Genomic DNA, 25900 nt, shown 5'->3' on the forward strand with positions numbered 1-25900 from the left:
TGGCCTGAATGCTAGTTCTATGATGGAGGCAGGTCTGGGGTCTTCGTACACCCATCATCTATTTTCTTAAATTCATGTCTTTGCACTTCTTGAATCCTCAGGTTATATTCCCACTTCAGAATCTCTGCATGTGTTTCTCCTTCTGTGACCTCCTTCAGTAATGTTTCCATGACCACCTCATTGGTATTAATTGACTCATATAGTATCTTTATACAGAATACTAGGCCAGCCACACTTTTTACGTTGCAAACGCCTCTGCACACACTAGGATACACTGATATTTACTTCGTCCACTGTATTTTTTCCATGGCATCTATGCCTTCCCAATCAATCACAAAATTATGTGTTATGATTATATTTTTGCCTTTCTTCTAAGAATGCCAGGCTGTTTTGGTTTACTAAGTAAGCATACACACAGGGAAGTAAGATGAAAGAGGCACTCACAAATATCCATTAAATAAATCAGTCTAAGTGGCGGACAGCCTGGGATCAAGGACAATGTCTGCCCCTACCACACTGGTTAGTTTTTGGCCTTATGTCTGCTTCCTTGTGTGCATAAACTATTTGGATATTGGAAAGGAAGCATTTCCATTTCCATACCTTGACTGTGGCCCTCTCTCCATTTCAGGGCTTCTTCTATGTCTCCTCTACACACACACACACACACACACACACACACACACACACACACACACACACACCCTGTCTTCTGGTGTTAACTGTTCCCTAGAGCTGACATTTACGTCTGAAGTATGAGCTAAAACTGTAAGAGAGTTTTACATGATACTCCAAAAGAAAAGTTTTTCCACACAAAATGGTCCTTCAATTTACATTGTTATTCAGCACCTCACTTTTATTCCTTATTCTTTAAGCGCTGAGCATGCGCACGAAGGTTGAGAGCATGCCCGCCTTGTATTAGTGTTAAAAGGATATTAGGTATTTCTCACACGAGGTATAAATGAAACAGCGTCTTCATGTCTAAACTTCCGTCTTATGGACCTGAGACATCACAAAGCGCATCATCTGTTGTAACCTAAAGATATGCACACATTCCTGTTAAAAACAAAATGTTTGTTTTCAACATCCTCAAGAATTATTTCCCTAAGTCAAAACCACTATTATTCTAGCTCTTAATTTTAGTGTGAGTCATTGACATTGGCTGTCTGAAATGAACCAAGACTGAGAAATTTTGGTGATTTTTCACAGACGTTTCTTGAACATCCATCCGTTATGCACATTTATAGTTTGGTTGCTGAAGACAAAAAAAAAAAAAAAAAAAAAAAAAAAAGGCGATCGTTTCTTCGAGACGTTGATTGTAAAGACTCGGTTCATACCAAAGTAACAATGCGTTTAATACTGAGGAAAACTCAAATTAGTATTTATTTTATGTACCGCACGTCGCCACCAAACACGGTAAATCCAAGTAGAAACAAATTTCCCCATTTCAAAATAAATATTACCTTACATTAGCGTAGAAGAATATATGAAACCATTTTCCTAAGGTTTAGAAGTGTTCACAGATAAATGATACTGGCATAACTTTAAAAATTAGCAAGCATTACCAAAGAGATGCTCTTTTTCCTAAAACTAACTTTCTAAGGAGGGTTGCGGAGAGCACAGCACGAGATAACACTAATGAAACTGGGAACTGTACTGATTTAAAATTTCTCTTTGTGTGTTTGGGGGGGGTATTTCTAAATGTTTGCGGGTGAGAAAAATCGCAGGTCCCTAAAACAACCTACGAGCAGGTACACCTTTTAATTGTTTCACTCTTCAGCGCGCCACCGGCGTAAAAACATCAGTACTCAAAAAAAAAAAAAAAAGAAGAAGAAGAAGAAGAACATAATAAACTCGAGGAGCAAGCTGATTGGCTGCAAACGAAATGACGCAGCGCACCAGAGGACCCCGCCCCCCAAGAAGCGATTGGTCCCTACGGCAAGCGACCGGGGACAACGCTCGAGCGTTGACCTCAGCTTCCGGGTCAGCGGGCGAAGATGGCTGTGGCCAGGTGTTGGAAGCTGGCGCCCCGCGGCCGGGGATTGTCGCAGCATGCCCCCGCTCAGGCCGCCGAGGCGAGCGTCCCGGAGGAGGCCGTGGCGACGCCCGCCGCGCGGTACCCGCCGGTCGTGGCCTCCATGACCGCCGACAGCAAGGCGGCGCGGCAGCGGCGGGTGCAGCGCTGGCAGGCGTCGGTGCACGCGGCCGCGGCCGCGGAGGAGAAGATGCGGATCCTCACCAAGATGCAGTTCAAGAAGTACGTGGTGTACCCGCAGACCTTCGCGCTGCACGCCGACCGCTGGTACCAGGCCTTCACCAAGACCGTGTTCCTGTCGGGCCTGCCGCCCGCGCCGCCCCCGCCGCCCGCGCTCGACCTGGCTGGCCTGCGCGCCGCCCTGTGCGACTGCCTCTTACAGGAGCATTTCTACCTGCGGCGCCGCAAGCGCCCGCCGCTCTTGGAGCGTCGCCAGGCCCTCGCCTCGCCCCTGCTGGACCAGATGGTGGGGACTCTGGTGAGCCTGCTGGCTCCGCTCAACCCTGTCCTGACCACCGCCGCCCTCGGTGAGCTCGGGACTTCCATGCCTAGGGCCAAAGGCTTCCCGGCTTGTCCTGGTTTAAAAGTTTAGATCCAGGGGAAGCTCGTCATTATTTCCACGCCTCGACCCCGGGCTTTGTGCCTGTCCAGCCGACGGTTCTAAGAGGTTACTAGAAAGTGAACCAGTTTGGGCGGGTGTTTGTCTTTTGACTCCTCCCTAGGAAAGCTGGGTGACCATATGTAAAAACACCAACCACCTCTCTCACTTTGCCTTAATTTCAAGATGAGAAATTACAGCAATACTGTTTGGTTATAAAATTGTGGGAGTTAAATAAGATACTAGATAAAATTAGTGACCTTTTTCTTTTTAAAGCGTTTACTGTGTGTTGGTCTACTTTCCACATTTTCTAAATGCCAACTACTTAATCCTCATAATAACAGTAGATATCAGCCACATGTTAAATGTTGCTGTCTTAAGGCCCAATATCTGGTAGGTTCAGAGGTCAAGAAGAAGTCTTAGTAAACAGAACCTTCTGCTTGTTCAGTGTGGACATGAAAAATAATTTAAATTTTTTTTCTTGTGTGTTTTTGATCGGGGGATGGTGCTGGGTTTGTAGTCAAGGACTAGAGTAAGCTCTGCCATTGGCGTACACCCCAGCTGATAATGTGTAACTCATTTATACGTCCATGAACCAGGGGGCGTCCTAATAGTTACTGAGTTAATTCTACCATGGCTGTAGATGTGTGCTTAACTGATCCTTGTAGTGTCTGTATTACTTCTCTCCCTCATTCATAAAGGAAAAATAGTATTAACAAGACACAGTAACTTTAGACTACTCACCACTGGTTCCTTACTCTGTTCAGACTAAATTCCCCTCTTAGAAAATGTCAGTGATTGGAATTATACGTATCGTTTAGAGTAGTTATAACAATAAAGTTAGTGCTTTAGAGAGCAGTTCTCGTTTTATTGTGGTGGGTGCTGTTGCCATTCATGGATCATCTTTAACTGAGTGACCCTGTTAGTTACAGTGTTTAGCAGAATCAAGTTTTTGGGTGCTGTATTTGAGACATGATGCTTAAATTATGTAACTGAGATTCTTAAATCACTGTAGTTTTGATATGTATATATTTTAGACATGCTATTGTTAATGTGTTTATGGCTCAGTTAACTAATAACCAATTTTCTCTAATTAATGAAGAAAACTTTGAATATCTTTTGGTAGATTCTAAACGCCCTGTTGACTTTTACTGGCTGCGTGGTGAAGAACGCATTCCTGCTGGTCATCGGAAAGGTCATATTGATGCCTTACGATACCAAATAAATGACAAACCACACAATCAGATTCGGATATCTAAGCAGCTCCCTGAGGTAAGGGTTTTGTTTCTGTTGGCATCCAGGGTAAGCATTGCCAATGGCCAATCAGGTAACCAGGTGACCGTGATGAGGTATTTGTAGTAGATTTCTTGCCTTCCGTGTTTGTTTTATGAAGGGAACTCATCTGGAAACCTCTTTCAACTTTCTGGTTTGCTATGATATGTCATACAAAAGTGAAATAATTTTAAGTGGGTAAGCCATCAATGTGGTAAAATCAATTAGTGGTTGTTTAGAGGGATTTTAAATTTTTTTTGGTGTGACTACTTTGGGCCTTTCAGTAAATGCTAGTGTAGGCGAGCTCTTCTGTTTTGAAGAGTCATGAGTTAGGAATGTGCACCCTGCACAGTCTGGATGTTCCAAGCTCTGCCAACCTGTGTGTGTCTGAAACGCTTCTGATCCTGAGCAGTTTGATTAGAGGTATTCAACTTGTATAATCAGATCATTTTGTAAGAAATAACTCATTAAAGTACAAATCTAAGTCTAAGATGATTGCAAATGAGGTGAGTACGAATGCTCCTGAATTCCTTTCTGTTTTCTTATTCCTCAAGTTTGTGCCATTGGATTACTCTATTCCTGTAGAAATCCCTGTTCTGAAGTGTAAACCAGACAAGCTTCCCTTATTCAAACGGCAATATGAAAACAGCATTTTCACTGGTAAGTTTCTCTTTACATATTGGCCCACAAATATATTCAAAATTAAAGCATGCATTAACTTTACTGGAAATTTAATTTCTGTTGTTTTTTGGTGGAGACAGGGCTTCTGTAGCTCAGTTGGTTTTGAACTGGCTGTGGTCCTGACTAGCCTTGAAAGTAGTGGTAGGAGCTCTCCTGCCTCAGCTCTCCTAGTGTAGGAGTGTATCTGCCACACCCAGCTCAAATTTAATCCTTGAAGAGTAAGAAGTTTGATTGGCTATGAGCAATATCATTCATGATCTCAAGGTATTGTAACATGAATGAGAATTGGAGAGAAACTTAGCTCTTAATTTCAGTTTTGTTGCATCTACTAATTTAGCAACATTTAACCTTCAAAAACTGCTATACGTGCTAGGCCTTTTATTTTATTGTATGGAAAAATAGTTTGTATTTTATATTATATGTTTAGAATTGGGCTTGGGGAACCAGGCGGTGGTGGCGCACACCTTTAATCCCAGCACTCGGGAGGCAGAGGCAGGCGGATTGCTGTGAGTTCGAGGCCAGCCTGGTCTACAAAGCGAGTCCAGGACAGCCAAGGCTAACACGGAGAAACCCTGTCTCAAAAAAAAAAAAAGAATTGGACTTGGGGCCATGAACGGCATTTTATTGAAGCCCTATATTTATGCTACACACAGCAGCTACATCAGGAGTCCAAGTGTTGTCAGCCTCACCTCTTGTCTGACACGCCTTGATGTTCTGTCTTGTGCACACATGTACTCACTGGTTCCTCAATGACACAACAGAAGCTTTAAGACAGCATTATGTTAGCCCTCCAGGCCATTTTATTAGTCCTTTCTCAACCACTTGGTCTTAGTGACTGGGGGAAAAATTTTTTTTTCCAAGACAAGGTCTCTCTGTGTAATCTTGGCTGTCCTAGACTCACATTGTAGACCAGGCTGGCCTCGAACTCAGAGTGAACTGCCTGCCTCTGCCTGCCTCCCAAGTGCTGGGATTAAAAGAGTATGCTACCATGCCTGGCCATCTTTCCTCCGTTTTTATTCTCTGGTTTGGTTTGTTTCTCTTTCTCTTTGCTTGTTTTTCTCACTTTCCTTTCTTTGTCCCTGGCTGGCCTAGTGCTCACTGTAGAGTGATGGATGGCCCAGTGCTCACTGTAGAGTGATGGATGGCCCAGTGCTCACTGTAGAGTGATGGATGGCCTAGTGCTCACTGTAGAGTGGTGGATGGCCTAGTGCTCACTGTAGAGTGATGGATGGCCTAGTGCTCACTGTAGAGTAATGGATGGCCCAGTGCTCACTGTAGAGTGATGGATGGCCTAGTGCTCACTGTAGAGTGATGGATGGCCTAGTGCTCACTGTAGAGTGGTGGATGGCCCAGTGCTCACTGTAGAGTGGTGGATGGCCCAGTGCTCACTGTAGAGTGATGGATGGCCTAGTGCTCACTGTAGAGTGGTGGATGGCCTAGTGCTCACTGTAGAGTGGTGGGTGGCCCAGTGCTCACTGTAGAGTGATGGATGGCCCAGTGCTCACTGTAGAGTGATGGATGGCCCAGTGCTCACTGTAGAGTGATGGATGGCCCAGTGCTCACTGTAGAGTGATGGATGGTCTAGTGCTCACTGTAGAGTGATGGATGGCCCAGTGCTCACTGTAGAGTGATGGATGGCCCAGTGCTCACTGTAGAGTGATGGATGGCCTAGTGCTCACTGTAGAGTGATGGATGGCCCAGTGCTCACTGTAGAGTGATGGATGGCCTAGTGCTCACTGTAGAGTGGTGGATGGCCTAGTGCTCACTGTAGAGTGATGGATGGCCCAGTGCTCACTGTAGAGTGATGGATGGCCTAGTGCTCACTGTAGAGTGGTGGATGGCCCAGTGCTCACTGTAGAGTGATGGATGGCCCAGTGCTCACTGTAGAGTGGTGGATGGCCCAGTGCTCACTGTAGAGTGGTGGATGGCCCAGTGCTCACTGTAGAGTGGTGGATGGCCCAGTGCTCACTGTAGAGTGGTGGATGGCCCAGTGCTCACTGTAGAGTGGTGGATGGCCCAGTGCTCACTGTAGAGTGGTGGATGGCCCAGTGCTCACTGTAGAGTGGTGGATGGCCCAGTGCTCACTGTAGAGTGGTGGATGGCCCAGTGCTCACTGTAGAGTGGTGGATGGCCCAGTGCTCACTGTAGAGTGGTGGATGGCCCAGTGCTCACTGTAGAGTGGTGGATGGCCCAGTGCTCACTGTAGAGTGATGGATGGCCCAGTGCTCACTGTAGAGTGATGGATGGCCCAGTGCTCACTGTAGAGTGATGGATGGCCCAGTGCTCACTGTAGAGTGATGGATGGCCTAGTGCTCACTGTAGAGTGATGGATGGCCCAGTGCTCACTGTAGAGTGATGGATGGCCCAGTGCTCACTGTAGAGTGGTGGATGGCCCAGTGCTCACTGTAGAGTGATGGATGGCCCAGTGCTCACTGTAGAGTGGTGGATGGCCTAGTGCTCACTGTAGAGTGATGGATGGCCCAGTGCTCACTGTAGAGTGATGGATGGCCCAGTGCTCACTGTAGAGTGGTGGATGGCCTAGTGCTCACTGTAGAGTGATGGATGGCCCAGTGCTCACTGTAGAGTGGTGGATGGCCCAGTGCTCACTGTAGAGTGGTGGATGGTCTAGTGCTCACTGTAGAGTAATGGATGGCCTAGTGCTCACTGTAGAGTGATGGATGGCCCAGTGCTCACTGTAGAGTGATGGATGGCCCAGTGCTCACTGTAGAGTGATGGATGGCCCAGTGCTCACTGTAGAGTGGTGGATGGCCCAGTGCTCACTGTAGAGTGGTGGATGGCCCAGTGCTCACTGTAGAGTGGTGGATGGTCTAGTGCTCACTGTAGAGTGATGGATGGCCCAGTGCTCACTGTAGAGTGATGGATGGCCTAGTGCTCACTGTAGAGTGGTGGATGGCCCAGTGCTCACTGTAGAGTGGTGGATGGCCCAGTGCTCACTGTAGAGTGATGGATGGCCTAGTGCTCACTGTAGAGTGATGGATGGCCTAGTGCTCACTGTAGAGTGATGGATGGCCCAGTGCTCACTGTAGAGTGATGGATGGCCCAGTGCTCACTGTAGAGTGATGGATGGCCTAGTGCTCACTGTAGAGTGATGGATGGTCTAGTGCTCACTGTAGAGTGATGGATGGCCCAGTGCTCACTGTAGAGTGATGGATGGCCTAGTGCTCACTGTAGAGTGATGGATGGCCCAGTGCTCACTGTAGAGTGATGGATGGCCCAGTGCTCACTGTAGAGTGATGGATGGCCCAGTGCTCACTGTAGAGTGGTGGATGGCCCAGTGCTCACTGTAGAGTGGTGGATGGCCCAGTGCTCACTGTAGAGTGGTGGATGGCCCAGTGCTCACTGTAGAGTGGTGGATGGCCTAGTGCTCACTGTAGAGTGATGGATGGTCTAGTGCTCACTGTAGAGTGATGGATGGTCTAGTGCTCACTGTAGAGTGATGGATGGCCCAGTGCTCACTGTAGAGTGATGGATGGCCTAGTGCTCACTGTAGAGTGATGGATGGCCTAGTGCTCACTGTAGAGTGATGGATGGCCTGGTGCTCACTGTAGAGTGGTGGATGGCCCAGTGCTCACTGTAGAGTGGTGGATGGCCTAGTGCTCACTGTAGAGTGATGGATGGTCTAGTGCTCACTGTAGAGTGGCGGATGGCCTAGTGCTCACTGTAGAGTGATGGATGGCCCAGTGCTCACTGTAGAGTGATGGATGGCCCAGTGCTCACTGTAGAGTGATGGATGGCCTAGTGCTCACTGTAGAGTGATGGATGGTCTAGTGCTCACTGTAGAGTGGCGGATGGCCTAGTGCTCACTGTAGAGTGATGGATGGCCCAGTGCTCACTGTAGAGTGATGGATGGCCTAGTGCTCACTGTAGAGTGATGGATGGTCTAGTGCTCACTGTAGAGTGATGGATGGTCTAGTGCTCACTGTAGAGTGATGGATGGCCTAGTGCTCACTGTAGAGTGATGGATGGCCTAGTGCTCACTGTAGAGTGATGGATGGCCTAGTGCTCACTGTAGAGTGGCGGATGGCCTTGAAACTCTGCAGACCCTCCTGCCCCTAGATGCCCTTGGCCGAGCTTAGAGCCACTGTGCCAACACTATGTATGTTTGGTTCAGGTCAGAGCTTCCTGCATGCTAGGCAAACCCTCTACCCACTAGGGTACGTACTTTCTTTACTTAGAAATATAAAAACATTCCTTTAAAAAAAGATGAACAAAGATATTATTGCATTAATTATAAAGAAGCTCTTTTGTTTTATTTTTTATTGTGAATGTGTATGCATGAGTGAGTGTACAGGGCACAAGTGGAGGTCAGAGAGTAACTCTGTGGAACGCATTCTTTTTCTGCAGTGTGAGTTCCGGGAATTCAACTCAAGCCAGTAGGGTGGCCCAGCAAGCACTTTTACCCCCTGAACCTTCATAAAGTGTATCCTCTGAGGGACATTGCAATAGTAGCTCTTAGTAATGACTGAGGGGCTTGGTAGAACTAAGTAATGGAGATTTATAAATGCCTTTGCTAAGTATCTTTCTGGCCTATTTTGTGCCTGGTGAGCATTGTGATAATGAGCAATTGGGAAATTGTTTTCAATAACTACCATAGTCAGTAAAATAAGTAAGAAGATTCAGTCCACCTACGTATCTTGAGCTCTGACTGTACGTTCCAAGAAGAAAGCTATGTGTGAGACAAAGGCTAAAACATGTGCCTTTAGGCTTCCGTGCTCATGTCACCTGAACTGTTCTCATGTCCCCATTGGGCTTCCGTGTGCTCATATCACCTGAGCTGTTCTCATGTCCCTTTTAGGCTTCCGTGTGCTCATGTCACCTGAGGTGTTCTTGTGTCCCCTTTAGGCTCAAGAACAACAGATCCGTGCTGTTATGGTCACACCCAGTTTCATCTGTTGCCTGACAAATTAAATAGGGAAAGGCTGATAAAACAAAACCAAGCTGAGCAGGTGGAGGTTGTTTATAGATCTAATGCCATTGCAAGTCTTTTTGCGTGGACCGGAGCACAAGCCATGTACCAAGGTAAGCCCAGGGTGCTAGCAGTTTTCATACTTGAAGGTCTAACATGTTAAAAGTGGAATTAAGATTTTTTTCTTTAGGTAAAAACAGGACTTGGGATCTAAATATTTTTAAAAGTTTACATTGATACAAAAATGGAGCTATTTAAAACTCTGTAATGAAGTATTATACATTTGAAATTTGCAAGTAGACATGAATAATCTTCGTGATCTTTTACTGTGATTACTTCTGTGGGAGTATATTATTTTCTAGTGTTTTTTCACACACATTTCAAAAACTACTGGTGAATGGGTCGCATCTTTGTAGGTTTCCTCACTTTGTAAAGTTCTCGAGTTAGGAAAGGAAATGATACAGGCGTCAAGATTCCAGTCAGGAAGCTCTGCGTTCAGTAGACGCCAGGGCATTCAGTGAGGTGTGTGGGCGTGGTGTGCCTGTGGAGGTCACAAGGCAGCTTCCTGTGGTACTCTCACCTTTCTGTGGGCTCCAGGGATCACACTTGTGTCTCCAGCACGTTGCCTACTGAGTCATCCCACCAGCCCTTGAATGCTGTTTATGGCAGTTATTAGCTTTGGAGACTGTTGAATAACAGACAGGCCTGACCCCTAGAGCTTTTCTTACAGTAGAAAAGGAAAGATAACTGTACTATTTTCAGAGTGGTAATGTTTTGGGGGAAATATACCAGTATTTGAGGCCAAGTCTATTTGAACAGAGCCAGAAGTGACTTTCATCAGGGACCTGAATGGTGACGAGCTGTTCATGCAGAATCCAGGGGAAGGTACGGTGAGATAAAAGGAATCCCCAGAAAAAGGTGTCTGCAGTGAGAACATTATTTTCAAGTACGTGTCAGGAACAATATAGACACTGGTGACTATGAAGCCAGTAACGGAAAAGGAGACGCTGTGAAACGTGTAGCGGAAGGTAGAAGCTGTGTCATGTAGGACTCTACACACCTAGGCTGGAGTTTGCACCAAGGACTGGCGGCTGCCGAGCAAATCCTCTCCAGCGAGCTGTAAGGCTCATCTTCCTGTTATTTCAGAGTCCAGTGTTGTACTTCAAAGCCTAAAGTTACAAAATGTGAAGTAGATGGACGCTGTGCAGCAGGCCAGGGGGAATTCTAGTACAGATTGCTCCTCGAGAGTCTCCTCTTCATTAGTACACACGTCCTCCAGCTCCATGCTTCCATTGCTGCCTTGTAGTCTTTACCTGGAAGGGAAGATGGCAGTGTGTGGGGTTGAGGTAGTCAGGCGGCTGAGTGGTACCTTCCAGTGGCACTGTGTGGTCCATAAACTGTTACCCCTGCATTTGAGCAATAACTTGTTAGAACTCTCCACTAAGGATCAAGTGGAAACACACGTGCGGAGAAGCTGATTCCTGACCTTGGTGGTGTTAAGGGTATTAACCAGTCAGTCTAGGACAGAAGTCAGACAGATACGGTATTAAAGGCACCTTGGAACCCTAGGACATGAGACACCAGAGGCAATGACAGCTAAAAACCTTAATATGGTGTTGAGACCATAGAAAGCTAGACTTTTTCCTGAAGGTTTTGAGGGCTTGTGTATTGGGTGAAATAAATGGCCATAATGGATATTGGGTTTCACATGGAGCTAGTGTGGACATTTCCTGGGCATGCTAGATGTTATTAAGTTAATACCGGACTCAGGAGGATTCCTGTATGCAAAACCTCTTAGGTAACTAAGGGAGTGCTGGAAGCTACTTAGGGTTGAAGTTGAGTGGACCCTACGTTTGGGGGCTCCAGAAGAGAGGAAATAGAGTTAATGACAAAAGCAAGGACACTGAAATCTTCAGGGACTTGGTAGGTCAGGGTTTTCAGAGGTGTTTAGTGCCCTCCAGAGTGTTCTGTTCTGATAAACTATGTCAGCCTGTGTCAATCCCAGCATTGTTTTCTTCTACAGGGTTCTGGAGCGAAGCAGACGTTACTCGACCGTTTGTCTCCCAGGGCGTGATCACAGACGGAAGATATTTTTCTTTTTTCTGCTACCAGTTAAATACTTTGGCACTGACTGTACAAGCTGATCAAAATAACCCACGTAAAAATATATGCTGGGGGACACAGAGTAAGCCTCTTTACGAGACAGTGGAGGGCAGTGATGTGAAGGGCTTTGATGATGACGTCTTCATGCAGATAGTTCACTTTCTGCTAAATAGACCAGAAGGAGACGGGGCCCAGCTGCTGGGAACCCGGGAGACAGTAGCTGGTCCGGGACCTGAGGCTGTCCAAGTGTCACAAGAGCAGCAGCAGTACTGTTGAAGGATGCTGCAGCTGTCACTCATTAAACACAGTGATGTTTGAAAAACAGCGTTTCGTATGTTAACCTGTCATTAAACCTTGCATTCTGGTCAGATTCTTTACTGACAGATATAGTTTTAGATGTAATGATAGTGACTTAAAGATGGTTCTTTCAGCCGCTAGGGCTTAGGAGGCTTACATGAAAGAGCCCACTGGAGTAGGCTGAATTGTGACCCCCACACATGGGCCCTCCATATCTGTCTGTCTCTCTAAATAAATGGTTAAAAGAAAAAAATGTACTTACATACTGCTACTAATAGTATTGGGCTATTTTTAATAGCTTGGTATTTTGTATCATTTAAAAGGTGTACAGTGGGGAGCTGGAGAGAGGGTTCTTTCTCTTTTCCACAGAACCTGGCTGTGATTCCAGCACTTACATGTGGCTTACAGTCCTGTGTCCTGATGCGGTGCCCTCTTCTGACCTCGGAGGCACCAGCACACACATGGTCCATGCATAGAAACATACATGCCAAGCACTCAGAAAATTAAAACCACTACATATGTGGGTGTAAAACAATTTCAGTAACAGTTTTCAAACATTCTTCAAAACAGGGCTGTTTTCAAAAGCTAAATTAAGGCTCTTTAGTAAAATGCTTGGTTTTTATTTTAAAGGAACAAAAATTAGAAAAATATGACTAGGATACCTTAATGGAAGTATCTTATTAATCAGTTCATTTAATATTTAATGGGATGTGCAAATAGTACCCTGCAGGGGCAAAGCAAGGGTGCTGCCTTTGACCTGGCTGTGTTTCCTTTTCTGATCCACTTCAAGGATCTAGAATCAGATGTAGACATTTAATATAAATTGAATGGATGTGAGCTAATCACCATAGTTTCTTTAGTTTGAGGTCTGACATCACTTGTTTACATATTATTTATTTGTGTGTATTCATGATTTTGTGTTTTTCCTGAATGTTATGTCTGTGTACCAAATGGATGCAGTGCCGGCAGAAGGCAGGAGAGGGCATCAGATCCCTGGTGTTACTGATGGAGTTGCATTATTGGTCCTGTAGGTTTTCCGGAAGAGGAACCAGTGCTCCTAGTCACTGAGCCCTCTTCTCTCTAGCCCTCTCTCTTTTGTATTGGAAATTTAAATCTTTTTGTAGCTCTTCACACATTTCATACCTGAGGTTTTATGTCATTCTGAGTAGGTTTTTTTCCTTTACGATTACTTTTATAGCTCAGCATTAGCTGGTGTTGATTGTTGTCCATTTCTTCTCGAAAAAGCTAGTTCACTAAATGAATAGTTTTCGCAGTTGATTCTTAAGAGGCATAATACCATATGTCCAGTCCACCTTGGCCTTCTCTGACCTTATTAACATAAGTAGAAATAAGCTTCCGTGTGGAGCAGCTATGGACAGTGTTTCACTCTGTTTGTCACCCAGGCTGTGTGACTTTGGTGATCCCCTTGATTAAAACACATTCCTGCCTTGTGATTGACGATCTTTCACATTTCCGCTGGAGGTCTTCCTCTGCCTTTCTTGAAATACTGACGTGCCTCTGGGTTTTATCCTAATCTCCGTATTTCTTTATCTAGTCCTCCAGGTGGCATCAAATCACAGGAATTTAGATAGAAACTCATTCAAAATTCGAGCGTGTCTTCTGTTTCATCTTAACCTGACCTATGATAGTTGTGCTGGCCTGAGTGAGTAAGCTTGTGGAGAACTTTCCAGTTCTCTCAGGAGAAACATTTTCGTATCTGCAAAGTAAGTTTATTTTAATAAGAAACAACATTGCCAGGTTCAGTGACACATGCCTATAGTCCCACCACTTACCAGACAAAGGCAACGGTATTCCAAGTGCAAGGTCATCAGCTACCTGATTTATGGTATGCTGCACCCTGAATGGACTAAGGAATACTAATTATACCTTGTGATTTTTTTTTTTTACACTGAAGTTCTAGCAAATGTTGCATGATACTAAAGTAATGTTAACTGACAGAATCATTAGGCACCCTTACTGTTAGAGAAATGACACGATGGTATCTTTGGGTAGAGGCAAGTGTAAAGCAAGTGAACTAGACAAAAAAATAAATGGGAAAAATTGCTACAGAGACTGTCTATAATTACACACATGCACACACACCCCTGAAAGGGCATCTTTGTTGTCCAGAGTTTGGTAAAACTTTCTAAAATAATAGCAGTAAGATATTGTACAAAGCCTGAGAAATATAGCATCTCAAATGTTTAGAAGTGGTTACTGTTGCTGGGTAGTAAAGGTAGATGTCTGGTTTAAATAAAATGGCCCCCATAGGTCCATTGAAGGTGGTGCTATTAGGAGGTGTGGCCTTGTTGGAGTGGGTGTGGCTTAGTTGGAGGACATATGTCACTAGGGGGTGGGCTTTGAGGTCTCTGTGTCTCAGTTTACTTTCTGCTGCCAGCACGTTCAGATCTTCCTCCAGCACCATGTCTGCCCGCACACTTCCATGCTGTCCACCATGATGATGATAGACCCTGAACCTGTAAGCCAATCCCAGTTAATATTTTCCTTTGTAAGAGTTTGCCGTGCTTCTGGTGTCTTGCCAGCTCTAGCAATCCTAAAATGGTAGACAATGCAGCTTCCCACAGCTGCTGCCTGATCTCCGTTCTGCATTAGGTATAGCTTATGTAACTAAGACAGCCATCATAATAAGTTACTTATTTTAGATAATTTTAATTATTTAAAAACTAAATTATTTAAAAATAATTTTAGCATGAATTTCTCTCCAGTTCATAACTTCATTTCTGTTTTTTACCCCTGCGAGAAATTCTGAGTTCTCTCTCTGATGTTTGTTATTTCATGTTTTTATCATTCTACAAAATTCTTCATTTCAGTTTGTAAAATATTTAAAGTAGCATTTGGCAGTTGAAGTTGATTTTGGGAATTTATTGATTGGTACAAAAGTTGGATCTTTACTGTGTTAAGTGTAGACTTTTTAAAATTGTGTGTGTGTGTGTGTGTGTGTGTGTGTGTGTGTGTATGTGTTCATGTTCATGTCACTAAAACACATACTAAGGTCAGGGGACAATTTAAACTCTGTTCTTCCTTTCCACCATGTGGGATCCACGGCTAGAATTCAGGTCAGCAGGTTTGGTAGCAAATACCTTTTCCTGCTGAGCTATCAGGCCAGCCCCAGTGATTTATAGCTGTTTTTATTACTTTTATTTTCAAGATTATAATTACTTCTTTTCCACTTCCTTTTCTTTACCATTTTAATATGTATTTATATATATGTGTAAGGGTATGTGCTTGCCATGTGAGAGAGGGTGCCCACAGCACACATGAGGGTGTTGGATCCCTGGATCTGTAAACCATCTGACTTGGAAGCTGGAATCAGACTCAGATTCTGTGGAAGAGCCGCAAGTGCTCTTAGCTGCAGAACTATCTCTATAGCCCCATGTATGTATGTATGTATGTATGTATGTATGTATGCATGCATGTATGTATGTTTGTATGTATGTACACATACTATGTATATATGTATGTATGTATGTATATATGTATGTATGTATGTATGTATGTATGTATGTATGTATGTGTTCATTCATTTTTCAACATAACACTTCTATTGTGTCTCTGGGAATTTCGTATTATGCACCCCAATCACATTGACTTCCCAGCCCTTCCATTCCCACCTCTGCCTTTTACTCCTTAAAAAAAAAAGTAAGAATAAGAATTAAAAATAACAAAACAACAACCAGAAACAAGTCCATTTTGTGTTATCTGTGTATTTGCTGGAGCATAGTCAAACTCATCTAGAGCTGAGTCCCTCCCCTCCCACGCCCTCACCAGACGCCATCCATCCTGGAAAGCAACTCTTCAGCATCTCTATCACGCTTTTTAAGAGTTCCCTTTGGTGGCTTCCTGTCTAGACTGTTAACTTTTTATGTGGGTTGGGGTTGTCATAGAAGCCTTCTATGCCCCTCGCTCTCTACTGTGGATCTGCAGTCATAGATACCAGCAAAAGTAGCCTTCTTGCTCCCCACAGCAAGAGCATGGATCATGGGTCTCCACATGGTTTCTGGAAACAGCAGAGACCACGAGCACAACCCAAGGCTGCACCAGGACCCACACAGGACCTCAGAGGCAGCCCAGACCACGGATGTCAGCATGGACTCAGGTCTCAGGGCAGGCCACTCGCATCAGTGTGGCCCTCAGCTGCAGCATGGACCAAGGACACTCACGTGACCTAAAGTCACAGCACAGACCATGGGTATCTACCTGCCCTTCTGTGATAACAATCACACACCCTAGCTGCAGTAGGACCATAGACCCAGACGTGGCTGCAGGTGGCAGCCCAGAACATGGATGTTAATGTCTGTGGGTCATGCCACCACGGGCCATACTGATCTGAGTGGTGGCCAGTGCTGCCACCTGAGGCTATGGTGGTGTCAGATCAGTGCTGCCACCAAGGAACATGTCTGGGTCTAAGGTCCTGGTGTAGCTCGGGTCTTTATTGATGTCGGTGGCCTGAGTTACCATTGAAGGCCACGAGGATGTCTGTGGTCTGTTCTGCCATCTGAAGCCGTATTGATGACCATGGTCAGGCTACCATGGGCCTGCCCTGCCACCTGAGGCCCATAGTGATGTCTGGGCTGTGCACCCACTGAGGGCCATGTCCAAGTGTGTGGTTCTACAGCTGGGCTCTCTGTTGACATCTGTGGCCCAGGTTACCACCAAAGGCCATGTGGATGCCTATGGCCATTTATTTTCATAACTACCTAACGGAGCTGACTTGGCTTTAAGAATGCCAGTCATAGTTTGTAGAAGAGAATCAAGTTGATAGGAAACCCAAATTGATACATAGATAAGGGGCCGTGTGTGTGCATACTAACCTTTCGTATGTCAGGAAAATGTAGGTGAAATTTTGTTCCAGTCCTTAGTGACATGTTCATTTAAGTAGAAAAAAAAATCCATTAAATAAATGACAAACGTATCCTTTATTTTGTGATAAATCTGTGATGATAACGTTGATGTGTGCCACTGAAGGCAGTTGCTTTACCTGAGCTGTACTTTTTAGTTATTTGACTTCCAGGTTTAAATTACTTTAGGTCAGCTTTCATTGGCTTTAGCCACTGTGAATTATGTCTTTGGATGTTTAGTCATGTAAAACTTGTCTTCTTTTTCCAAAACAACAATATAGGTTTTCGGATCCCCTTAAATATTTCAAGAAGCTGATTAATTATACTAATAAAGAATGTGGGCAAATTTTACAGCTAGAATGTGCGTCAAACGAGGATAATTTAGGTCAGCAACTGATGCTTGGTCATGCCGTTCATTGTTATATAATAGAATGCTTTAATTATTTGAGAGTTAGGAATTATGAAGAAATTTTTAAAACATCCAAAGTGACAGATTTTTTTTTTTTTTAAAGCAAAAGATCAGACAACTGCACTTTTATGTTCTTACATGTCAACAACACTAGACAAGACCTAGGCATTCCTGCTCTGTGTCCTTGTGGTTGGTCGTGCATCGCTGCTTTGTGACTTTGGCCATCACTCTTCTGCCCTCTTCAACCCTGCTAACAGCATTGGACCTACCTTACTAACTTCTGTGAAGTGCTTTGCTCCTAAGACATTGAATTTATGACTGCTATAGTGTAAATGATGATTTTATTTCTTCTGAGGACGGGATGAAATGAGAGATGGATCAAGCTTTACAAATGCATGGCTTGGGTTGAGCCCAGAGCATTTCTAACTATCCCTAGGCCCAGGCCTGAAAGTTTCTAGCCTCTGTACAATCTAATCTCCTGCAAGCCTGGACTCAAAGGGTTTGGCTTTCGGCCTCTGTCTGTTAACCTAGGCCTAAACTGTTTTCAGCCTCTGAGACTTACTGCTGAATAAACTCACCCTTTCTTAGTTCTTTCTGAATGCTAGCTTCCTAGTTCAACTCAGCTGTTCTGGCTCAAACGCCTGTCCAAGCCGACTAATTCAAACTGGCTTCTCTTGGCTTCTGACTGTATTGCATTGCTCCGAAAAACTGCCTCTGAACTCCAGGAACCAACTGCACTGACTCTAGGAACTGAACAGAACCAAATGGAACTACAGGAACTCAACTGCACTGCACTGCACTCAACACTCTGTTCATCTCCCTTAAGTAGCCTCTCTGTCCTGTCTATTTTCTTGAGAGGTGGGCATTTCCCTGTCTCTGAATCATTTTGGCAACTCTTTCTGTGATTTGTTACTTTGTCTGCCCCTCAGTTGTTAGTCATAATTGTTTTGGATTAAAAAATACATCCCAAAGGTGTGTCTGTTTTCCAGCCAGATCTTTGGATGTGGTCCCTTGCCAAAGTAGACATGTTGCTGGATTAAGATTCCTTTACGCTAAAGCCCAATTGGCTGTTTGTAACTTGCATTATTGTTAGCAAGAACTCAATCACTACTATTAATTTCTGAGTTTTGGAATCTGCTTCTAACAATATACATTACAGTAATCATAAGTTCACAGAGCTTCAAATGAGAGATGTGTTTTAAGTTTGTGTTTTTGCTGATGGTGGCTGAGTTGAGGACTGCAGTAGCTTGCTTGCTGTTGGTTGCAGGCACCCTTGAGTTCTTCCCTCTGTGGGGCTCTTTTAAGACAGTCTACATCATGTCATCTTGCAAAAGAATCTATACAGAGGCAGCTAACAAGACTGCTGGTCAAAATCCAAGTCACTTTGTTCAATTTCAAACCAAGGAGAAGGGATTACACAGTGCTGTGGCCAAAAGAGACAGCCATTGATTTGGGGAGAAAGTTGCCTCCCCTAGGAGGAGAAAATTAAAGAGAAAAGGAAACACAGCTGAAAGAGAGTGTGTCTGGAGAACAAGGGTAAAACCTCTAGGAGTGCTGTTCTTTTCACAGGAGTTGGCACTCTGCTATTATTTATGCCTAGCAATGGAAATATTGTGGGCAAAGGCTGAATGACTGTGGGAGTCTATTAAATTGGAGTTTCTAATAAAAAGAAATGATGGAGGATCTAATTGTATCAAGATTTTCACTCCTTCTGGCTACCCTTGCATGCCCAGTCTCTGCTGCTCTGTGCACTTTACCACTCAGTCAGTGTTCTCAGTGTTGGCTAACAGTGTGCCTGCAGATATTCAGTGATAATATTTCTATAAATGCCCAGGAATAGCACATGGAGTTGCATGTATTATTTTCTTTCCCAAAGGACTTTCATGGCTTATATATGTATTTCTGGAAATGTAGTTTTCTTAATGAAGCAGGAGGTCAGTTTTCAGTTGGCCTTAACTATTGGAGAATGTTGTTTGCAAGTGTATCCAAATTAGCCTCAGTAAGCTGTCCTCTTCACCCTATTTTATGTGTCTTGAGAAAAAAAATATACATTGACTGTTCTCTAAGGAGCCACTACATGTTTTCTTTGTAATTTTAATCATGTTGAGAAACTGACTTAGGTTCTTGACTACCAAGTATGTGGGAAAATGTGTAGAGCCCAGCTCGGGCTCATAGTCAGATGTCCTCAGCCTACGTGTGAGATCAGTGCCCGGCCCCTCATTATAGGAACATAGAGCTAGGATGTTTCTTGCCGTGTGTTGTGATGGTCTCAACAGCACTCTTGAGTGCATCTGATCAACCTAGTATCAGGCCTTCTCATCAGATTAATATCACAGAAAAATAATATCTTTAATGTTTGTGATATTTCTTTATACTTTAACACATTTGAAAGACCAGTTTCAACTAGCAGTAGACAGGGGCTGGGGTCTGAAAAGCCAAGCCAAGGACTGCTGTGCACGGTCCTCTAGAAACTACATCATTATCGTGCCTTATAAAGAGATGACTGTACACACGATGTTCCTATCAGTTGCAACCAGTTTGAAGATCTCCAGCTGGACTCAGGTTGAATGAGACCCAGAAACTTTCCACATCGTTCAGATCCATGCACAGGAAGGTGGGAGGGAAGGGAGACATATGGCAAGCTCACTCCTCAGTGCCAGGTATCACATTGGCATTAAAAGCAGCCGACACTCACATTCCTGTTCATTTAGAGCTCGCTGAGGACATCTAGTCATTTACCAGAGGCTCTTGAGGAGGCATAGCAGCGGTATAGAGCAGGAGATGTAGCAGCTTCTTAGCAGTGGTTTTTGTAATACCTAATAGCATTTATACTTGATTCTAATGATGAATTCCATCCCCTTTAGGTGAACTTGAAAATGGGTGATTTGGTTTACATACTCAGCTTTTTATATAGTTTTGGCTTTTATGTTCTTTAACAACTTTTGGATCACAGGATTTGTTGCTTGAAGCTCTGCCTGCCATAGACTATCCGAAGAAAAGGCAGGTGGAGGAAGAGGTCTCTTGCTAGCAAGCTTTCCATAGACCCATCCATGCATTGCGCTGATATTTTATAACTTTGAAATCATAAGGCAGATACAGGCTCTATTTTCCTTTCCCATAAGCTTGTTTCCCAGTTATCAATTTTTGTATTGTACAAACAGTAGTTTGGAGATATTTAGTAGGAGATGGAATATTGTTATTATTGTAGTTTCATAAATCGAAAGTATCCAATAAGCATGGAAATACCATAATGAGTTCAGTCATCTACAGGAGAAAAAGAAGAATTAAAATTATCTTCCATTATTAAAGAAAGCATGGCAGTTATATAAGATTAGTCAGTGTGGGTGTGGATGTATTTAATGTGAGGATGGCTCACAAGCACTTGAATAATTAAATCCTGACTTTAAACATATTTGTAAGATTTCCATATCTTACCACCTGCATGTGATTCATAACTGGAAAAAAAATAAAGGATCCTTGTACTTTGAAAGCTCTAAAAGATAAAAATATCTATACAATTATCTTGTGGTAGAGTATAATTTCTTTTGACCTTTGGAACCCAGACTTTTAAATGTCACTTAAAGAACAGTAGTAGAAAACTTAGATAAGCTTAATTTTGTTTTAGAATCTGTGTGGCAGTTGAGTCTGAAAGTGAAGGTAGAATTCTTTCTTTTATCATTAACTACATAAACAGTATATTATTTTTCTTGAACTTAGTCTCTATAAGTTCAGAGAATAGGATAAGAAATTCCTCAATTCCTCGAGACAAATCACCATAAGCCTCATGTTACTGATATAATATGCTGCTAGCATTGCTTGAGGTTTCTGTTTTGAACTCGCAATGCAGGCCTGTCTTACTCTTTCACTGGATTTCCTCATCTATGAGCTGCCGTTTTAAACGTTGGCCACCAGGATGATATCCCTTGAGGTTACAGCAGAAACATGCAGAATAAAGTGAAATCTAACAGCCCTCCCAGGCCACCCAGCACTCTGAGCATTCCCAGCAAAGGCCAGTGCTTGAAGGATGAGGATGAGCTATCACTCAGGGCTGCTGCTTTCTTGGTTGGGACTGTACTGATAATTAGGCAATCTTTATTTGAGCTTAGATATATTTTCCCCTTTGCTTTCAGCCATTGGTTTTAGCTAGGTATTTAAAAAAATATTGTTAATTCTTTGAAATTTTCACAAATCATATTTTTTAAATCATATTCCTCCTTCCCCAAATCCTCTCAGATATACCCAGTTCCATACCAACCCAACTTTGAATCCTGAGTTTTTTTCTTAACCCATTGAGTCTAATTAGTTCTGTCTCTACACTGTTAGATGTGGGCTCATCCCCTGGAGCATGTTTTACCTACGAAGCAGCGCACCCTTAAGGAAAGCTAACCTCCTGGCAACTACCAGTTACCAGCAGCTCCTCAGCTAGAGCTGGGACTTTATGTCTGTTTCCCCTTCTCGAAGCTGGAGTCATTTTCTGGTTTAACCTTAGCACAGGTGTTGTGTATGCTGTTACAACAGTTGTGGGTGCAACTGCCTTATTTTGTCCCGAAAATGGCTTCATTGTTGTCACCTGCCACCTCTGGCTCTGACAATCTTCCTGTCTTCCGCAACGAGCCCTAAGCGTTGGAAGGAAGGGCTGTGATCTAGGTGTCCCATTTAGGGCTGTGCACTCATCAGCCGCTTCTTCTCTGGACCTTGACCAGCTGTGAGTCTCTGTGTTAATCGCATCCACAGAACAAAGGCATTTCTCTGGTGAGCCTTGGCAACCGCATTAATCTCTGTACAAAAAGGTGCCTTTAAGACTTACCTTAATACTGTGCCCCTTTAGCAGAGGATAGATATGTTCTACAGTAGGACATATGCCTGGATCAGGCCTAGTTCTTGACCCTGTTAAGGGTATGTATCCATCTTGTGGAGTGGGCCTTAATCTGCTTGGCACGTGGTTGGTCACTCACATGACACTGGTGCCACTATGGCACCAGAAGGCATGTCTTGGCAGGTCAGGCACTGTTTGCATGCAGAGTTCAGAGCTGAGTAAGACTGACAATTACCTTCCTCTTTTGGTACCCTGCATACAACTTCCTGGCACTATGAGAGCTTGCTAATAGGAAGGAGTCTTCCAGGTCAATAACACCTTGAGTTTTCCATGTCTCATGACTCAACTATATGGTGTCCTCAGAAAAAAAGAGCATCAACAGTGCATTCTGGAGGTTAACCATGATAAGTGGCAATAGGTCATACTGGTTGGAGTCTATGTGACATTACTAGCCAACAACTAAGTACAGGTAGCCCACTCCTGGCACTGGCCTTTTTTGTTTGCTAGTCTGCGGTATCTAGTAAATATGTATATATTTCTATTTTAGGAGGCTTCTATGGGGAGTTTTTAATGTGACTTTTTCAGAAGGTCTTTAATTCGCCTATTCTGCAAGCCCACCTCCCGCCACATTTAACCTTTCCTTTTTCCTTTTTCTCCTTTTTCCCTTAACGGTGTTCCATCTTCCCTCCCTTGAGAGCCCACACTCCCCTTAGCCCCACACTGATTTTCTGACCCTGGTGGGTCTGTTAAATGAAGCACACATATCTAGACTTAGCAAACATCCAAAAATGAGAGGAAAGTATGTCTTTCTAGATCTTGAGTACCTTATTCATGATTGCTTCCAACTCCATGTAATTACTTGAGAAATTCATAATATCATTTTTCCAAGCTTATGAATAATATCCCATCTTGTAAATATATGTTATTTTCATTAGTGATGGAAATCCAAGGTGTTTCCATTTCCTGGATTTTGTGAATAGAGAAGCGATGAACCTGGATGAGAAGGATGTCTGCTTAGGAGTTATCTCTGTAGTAGGATACAGAGTCTTTGGGTTTAGGATCAAAAGTGGTATCCCTGGATCATGGGGTAGATTGATTTTTAGTTTCTTGAGGAATCTCCTCACTGATTTCCTTAATGCCTCTTTGCTCACATTCACTCAAACATTTGTTTTTGGTCCTAGCTATTCTGACCGGGGTACGGACATTACTCATGTCTGTTTATTCTTGTACACTGCTTCACCAGTACTTGCTGTTGATACAACCAACATGCATCCAATACCCAAAGATTAATTTTAAAGTGATTGGCTTATGTTTTTTTTTACCAAGTTATTGCAGTTAATCACTACTTATCTTTTTAGTTATTACTTTGCCATTTTTTAATTTATGTGCTACCTTATTCCTATAAAGTTAATTTGCTATTTGAAAAAGTTCCAGGAATTTTAAGTGGTTTATAAAAATAGGGTGCCCCACTTCCCTTTGGAGAGCTATAAAGTTTTAAATTAGCTACATGAAAAAATATTTTGATTATTTTCACTGTTTAATTTAAAAATATATTTGAATGACTTGTTTTAATTTAATGCAATTATGTCAAACGCATATCTACAAATAAAAGCACTCTTATTTTACACTTATATATAAATATATGCATTACATTTATATGTAAACTTGGGCATTACTAGAGAAGTTTTGGAAAAAATGATTTTTTTCCTCAAACTAGTGGCTTATAAGTCGTGAAAATATGTGTGAGAAACAACACAAAATATACCCAGGTCATGCTGTCACTTTTGCTGAGACTGAAATACCAGGAATCTCAAAATATTTTTTCTGACTGAATCCTTTCTCCTCCGTGGCATGAGCTACTTCTCAGACACTGCCTTTGCTGTGGAGCTGCATCGTCATTGGTCCAGTGGAGGCTCCCGCTTTTCTTGTGAAGGTAAATGTTCCTGACTCCTTTACTGCTGCTCTCTCTTATCACTGTGCCATTTGCTTGATCATTTTTCACTATCCTACTTCTTCTATTCTCTCTGCACAAAACTTGGTATTTCATTTTGACCCATAGCTTTACTTTCTCGAAGAGAGTCACAGCTCTTCTTCCATCAGTTTCATCTGTCTAGGTAGTATAAATTTTCAAAAATACATGAATTCTTTATTAACTACAGTTAAAAATGAATAACATCAACATTTTCATCCAAAAGGTTAGGTGGTTGGTACAGACAGAAGCAGAACCTCAGAGACCATCAGAGCAGCACTCTACTGCTCTGAGGTGATACACAGCGTCGTTAACTGTGCTCAGTAAAAGAGAGTTGCAATAAATTTATCAGAGTTGGCGTTGTCTTGCCCTTCCTTGGCATCCTCGACAAATGGATCTGTGACTAGTGCTATGGGACATTTTTAGTCCTGTCAGACATTTTGTAGAGTCACATAGATCTTGTGGAGAAGAGGTATATTTTTAGTAAAAGAATTGTTTCCTCTGGGGAAAAGAACTGAAGGTGGATGCATTAAAACAAGTGACAAGAAATGGAGGTCATTTAGTGTAGCTGTCTTCTTTGTCCCGTATTTATAGTCACTAAGTATTCCTTGGGGATGGAGCCCAAAGCTTGGCTTGTGGAAGTACAATTTTTATATACTGGTAGTTCTCCTGTGTCAGGTATTTGTAATGTGTCACGTCTACATTTGAAAAAAAAAAAAAAAAGAACTTTAATAACAATCTGGTGATACAGGATTATAAATCAGCAATTAAAGCATATTATATATAGTAATATTCAAACTTGGTTATTTGAAAATGATAAATATCAGTAATAGAGGCGACACTAGACTCGAAAGAAATAAAGCATTTAAGTAGAAGCTGCCTTCTGTGGGAAATGCTCCACATTTACTCTAAACAATGGAACAGTGGGAATACTTAAATCGGATTGGAGCTTCCCAAGGGCTACCGAGAAGCATTTGCCTTGTACAACATCTGGGTTTCCAGCTGGGAAGAGTCACATATTGGAAGTAACTTTACTTATGGATGTTCGAGTCTTCTGAGCTGACTTTCTTCACATGTATGGCAGCTGGTGCAGGCTGTTGGGCTGAGATCATAGGCGTTGCATCTTCATGTGGCCAAAACATCCCAGAATCTGGCTATGATCAGGCAGCTGGACTTTTTCATGAAGGATCAGCACTCTAAAAACAGGCACCTAGACAGGACTAATGAAGGCTCTGAGGCCTTTGCTGACTGAGCCAAGGGATTTTTGAGGCGTCTCTTCCACTGTAATTAGTGGGCAAAGGCTATGGTCAGTACACCAAGATTTAATACTCTATAGACACCACTTACTCGTGTCAAAAAATATCTGAAACTACTGGATCCATAGTTTGAAATTTAACAAAATTAGAAAACAAAAGAGAAGTGGTGGTGATAGCTCTGTCCTGTTTTCCCAGAGAAGCTGTCTGTGGAAGGCACTTGTTTCTGATTAAGCCAGGCCTCCTCTAGACACTACTCTGTGGTTTCCATTCTTAATTGTTTTTGGAGTGTTCCTCTCCAGCACTAACTCACAACGACTGTAAGAATCCCTGACAAGGACCTTTAAGAAAACCACTGTAAATAATCTTACTGTCCTCTCCGATTGTACCAAGTTCCCTGTTTTTCATTTGTGACTCTCATGCCTCTGACTTCTCAGAACAGTGTCTCTGTGTGTGAGATGTTTGAACAGTTCTAAGATGGTTCACTAGAAGCATCAAGGCATTAAAAGTAATTCACATGCCCCAGAGTATGTTGGCATAGATTAAAGTGGGGCATAGATTGACACTGCTTGGCAGTAGCCTTCTGTGCTGTTCTGAGTCAGCCAGGTCAATGAAACAACTTCCCACCCTCACCCCGTATGATCGAAGGCTGATGAAGACTACGGTTTCGCATTCCGTTTCACC

General features: G+C 43.3%; 1 protein-coding gene across 1 annotated transcript; it reads left to right on the forward strand.

Moving 5' to 3' along the window:
• The first annotated feature begins 1974 nt into the window (after positions 1-1974).
• On the forward strand, positions 1975-11889 carry Mrps30 (mitochondrial ribosomal protein S30). Its single transcript, XM_051172257.1, has 5 exons — positions 1975-2559; positions 3757-3902; positions 4457-4562; positions 9447-9623; positions 11534-11889. The coding sequence occupies exons 1-5, from the start codon at positions 1995-1997 to the stop codon at positions 11887-11889; spliced, it is 1350 nt and encodes a 449-aa protein (XP_051028214.1). The 5' UTR covers positions 1975-1994.
• Positions 11890-25900: the final 14011 nt, after the last annotated feature.

Source organism: Acomys russatus, chromosome 30 (genome assembly GCF_903995435.1).
Source record: "Acomys russatus chromosome 30, mAcoRus1.1, whole genome shotgun sequence".
In the NCBI taxonomy this organism is placed as follows: domain Eukaryota; kingdom Metazoa; phylum Chordata; class Mammalia; order Rodentia; family Muridae; genus Acomys; species Acomys russatus.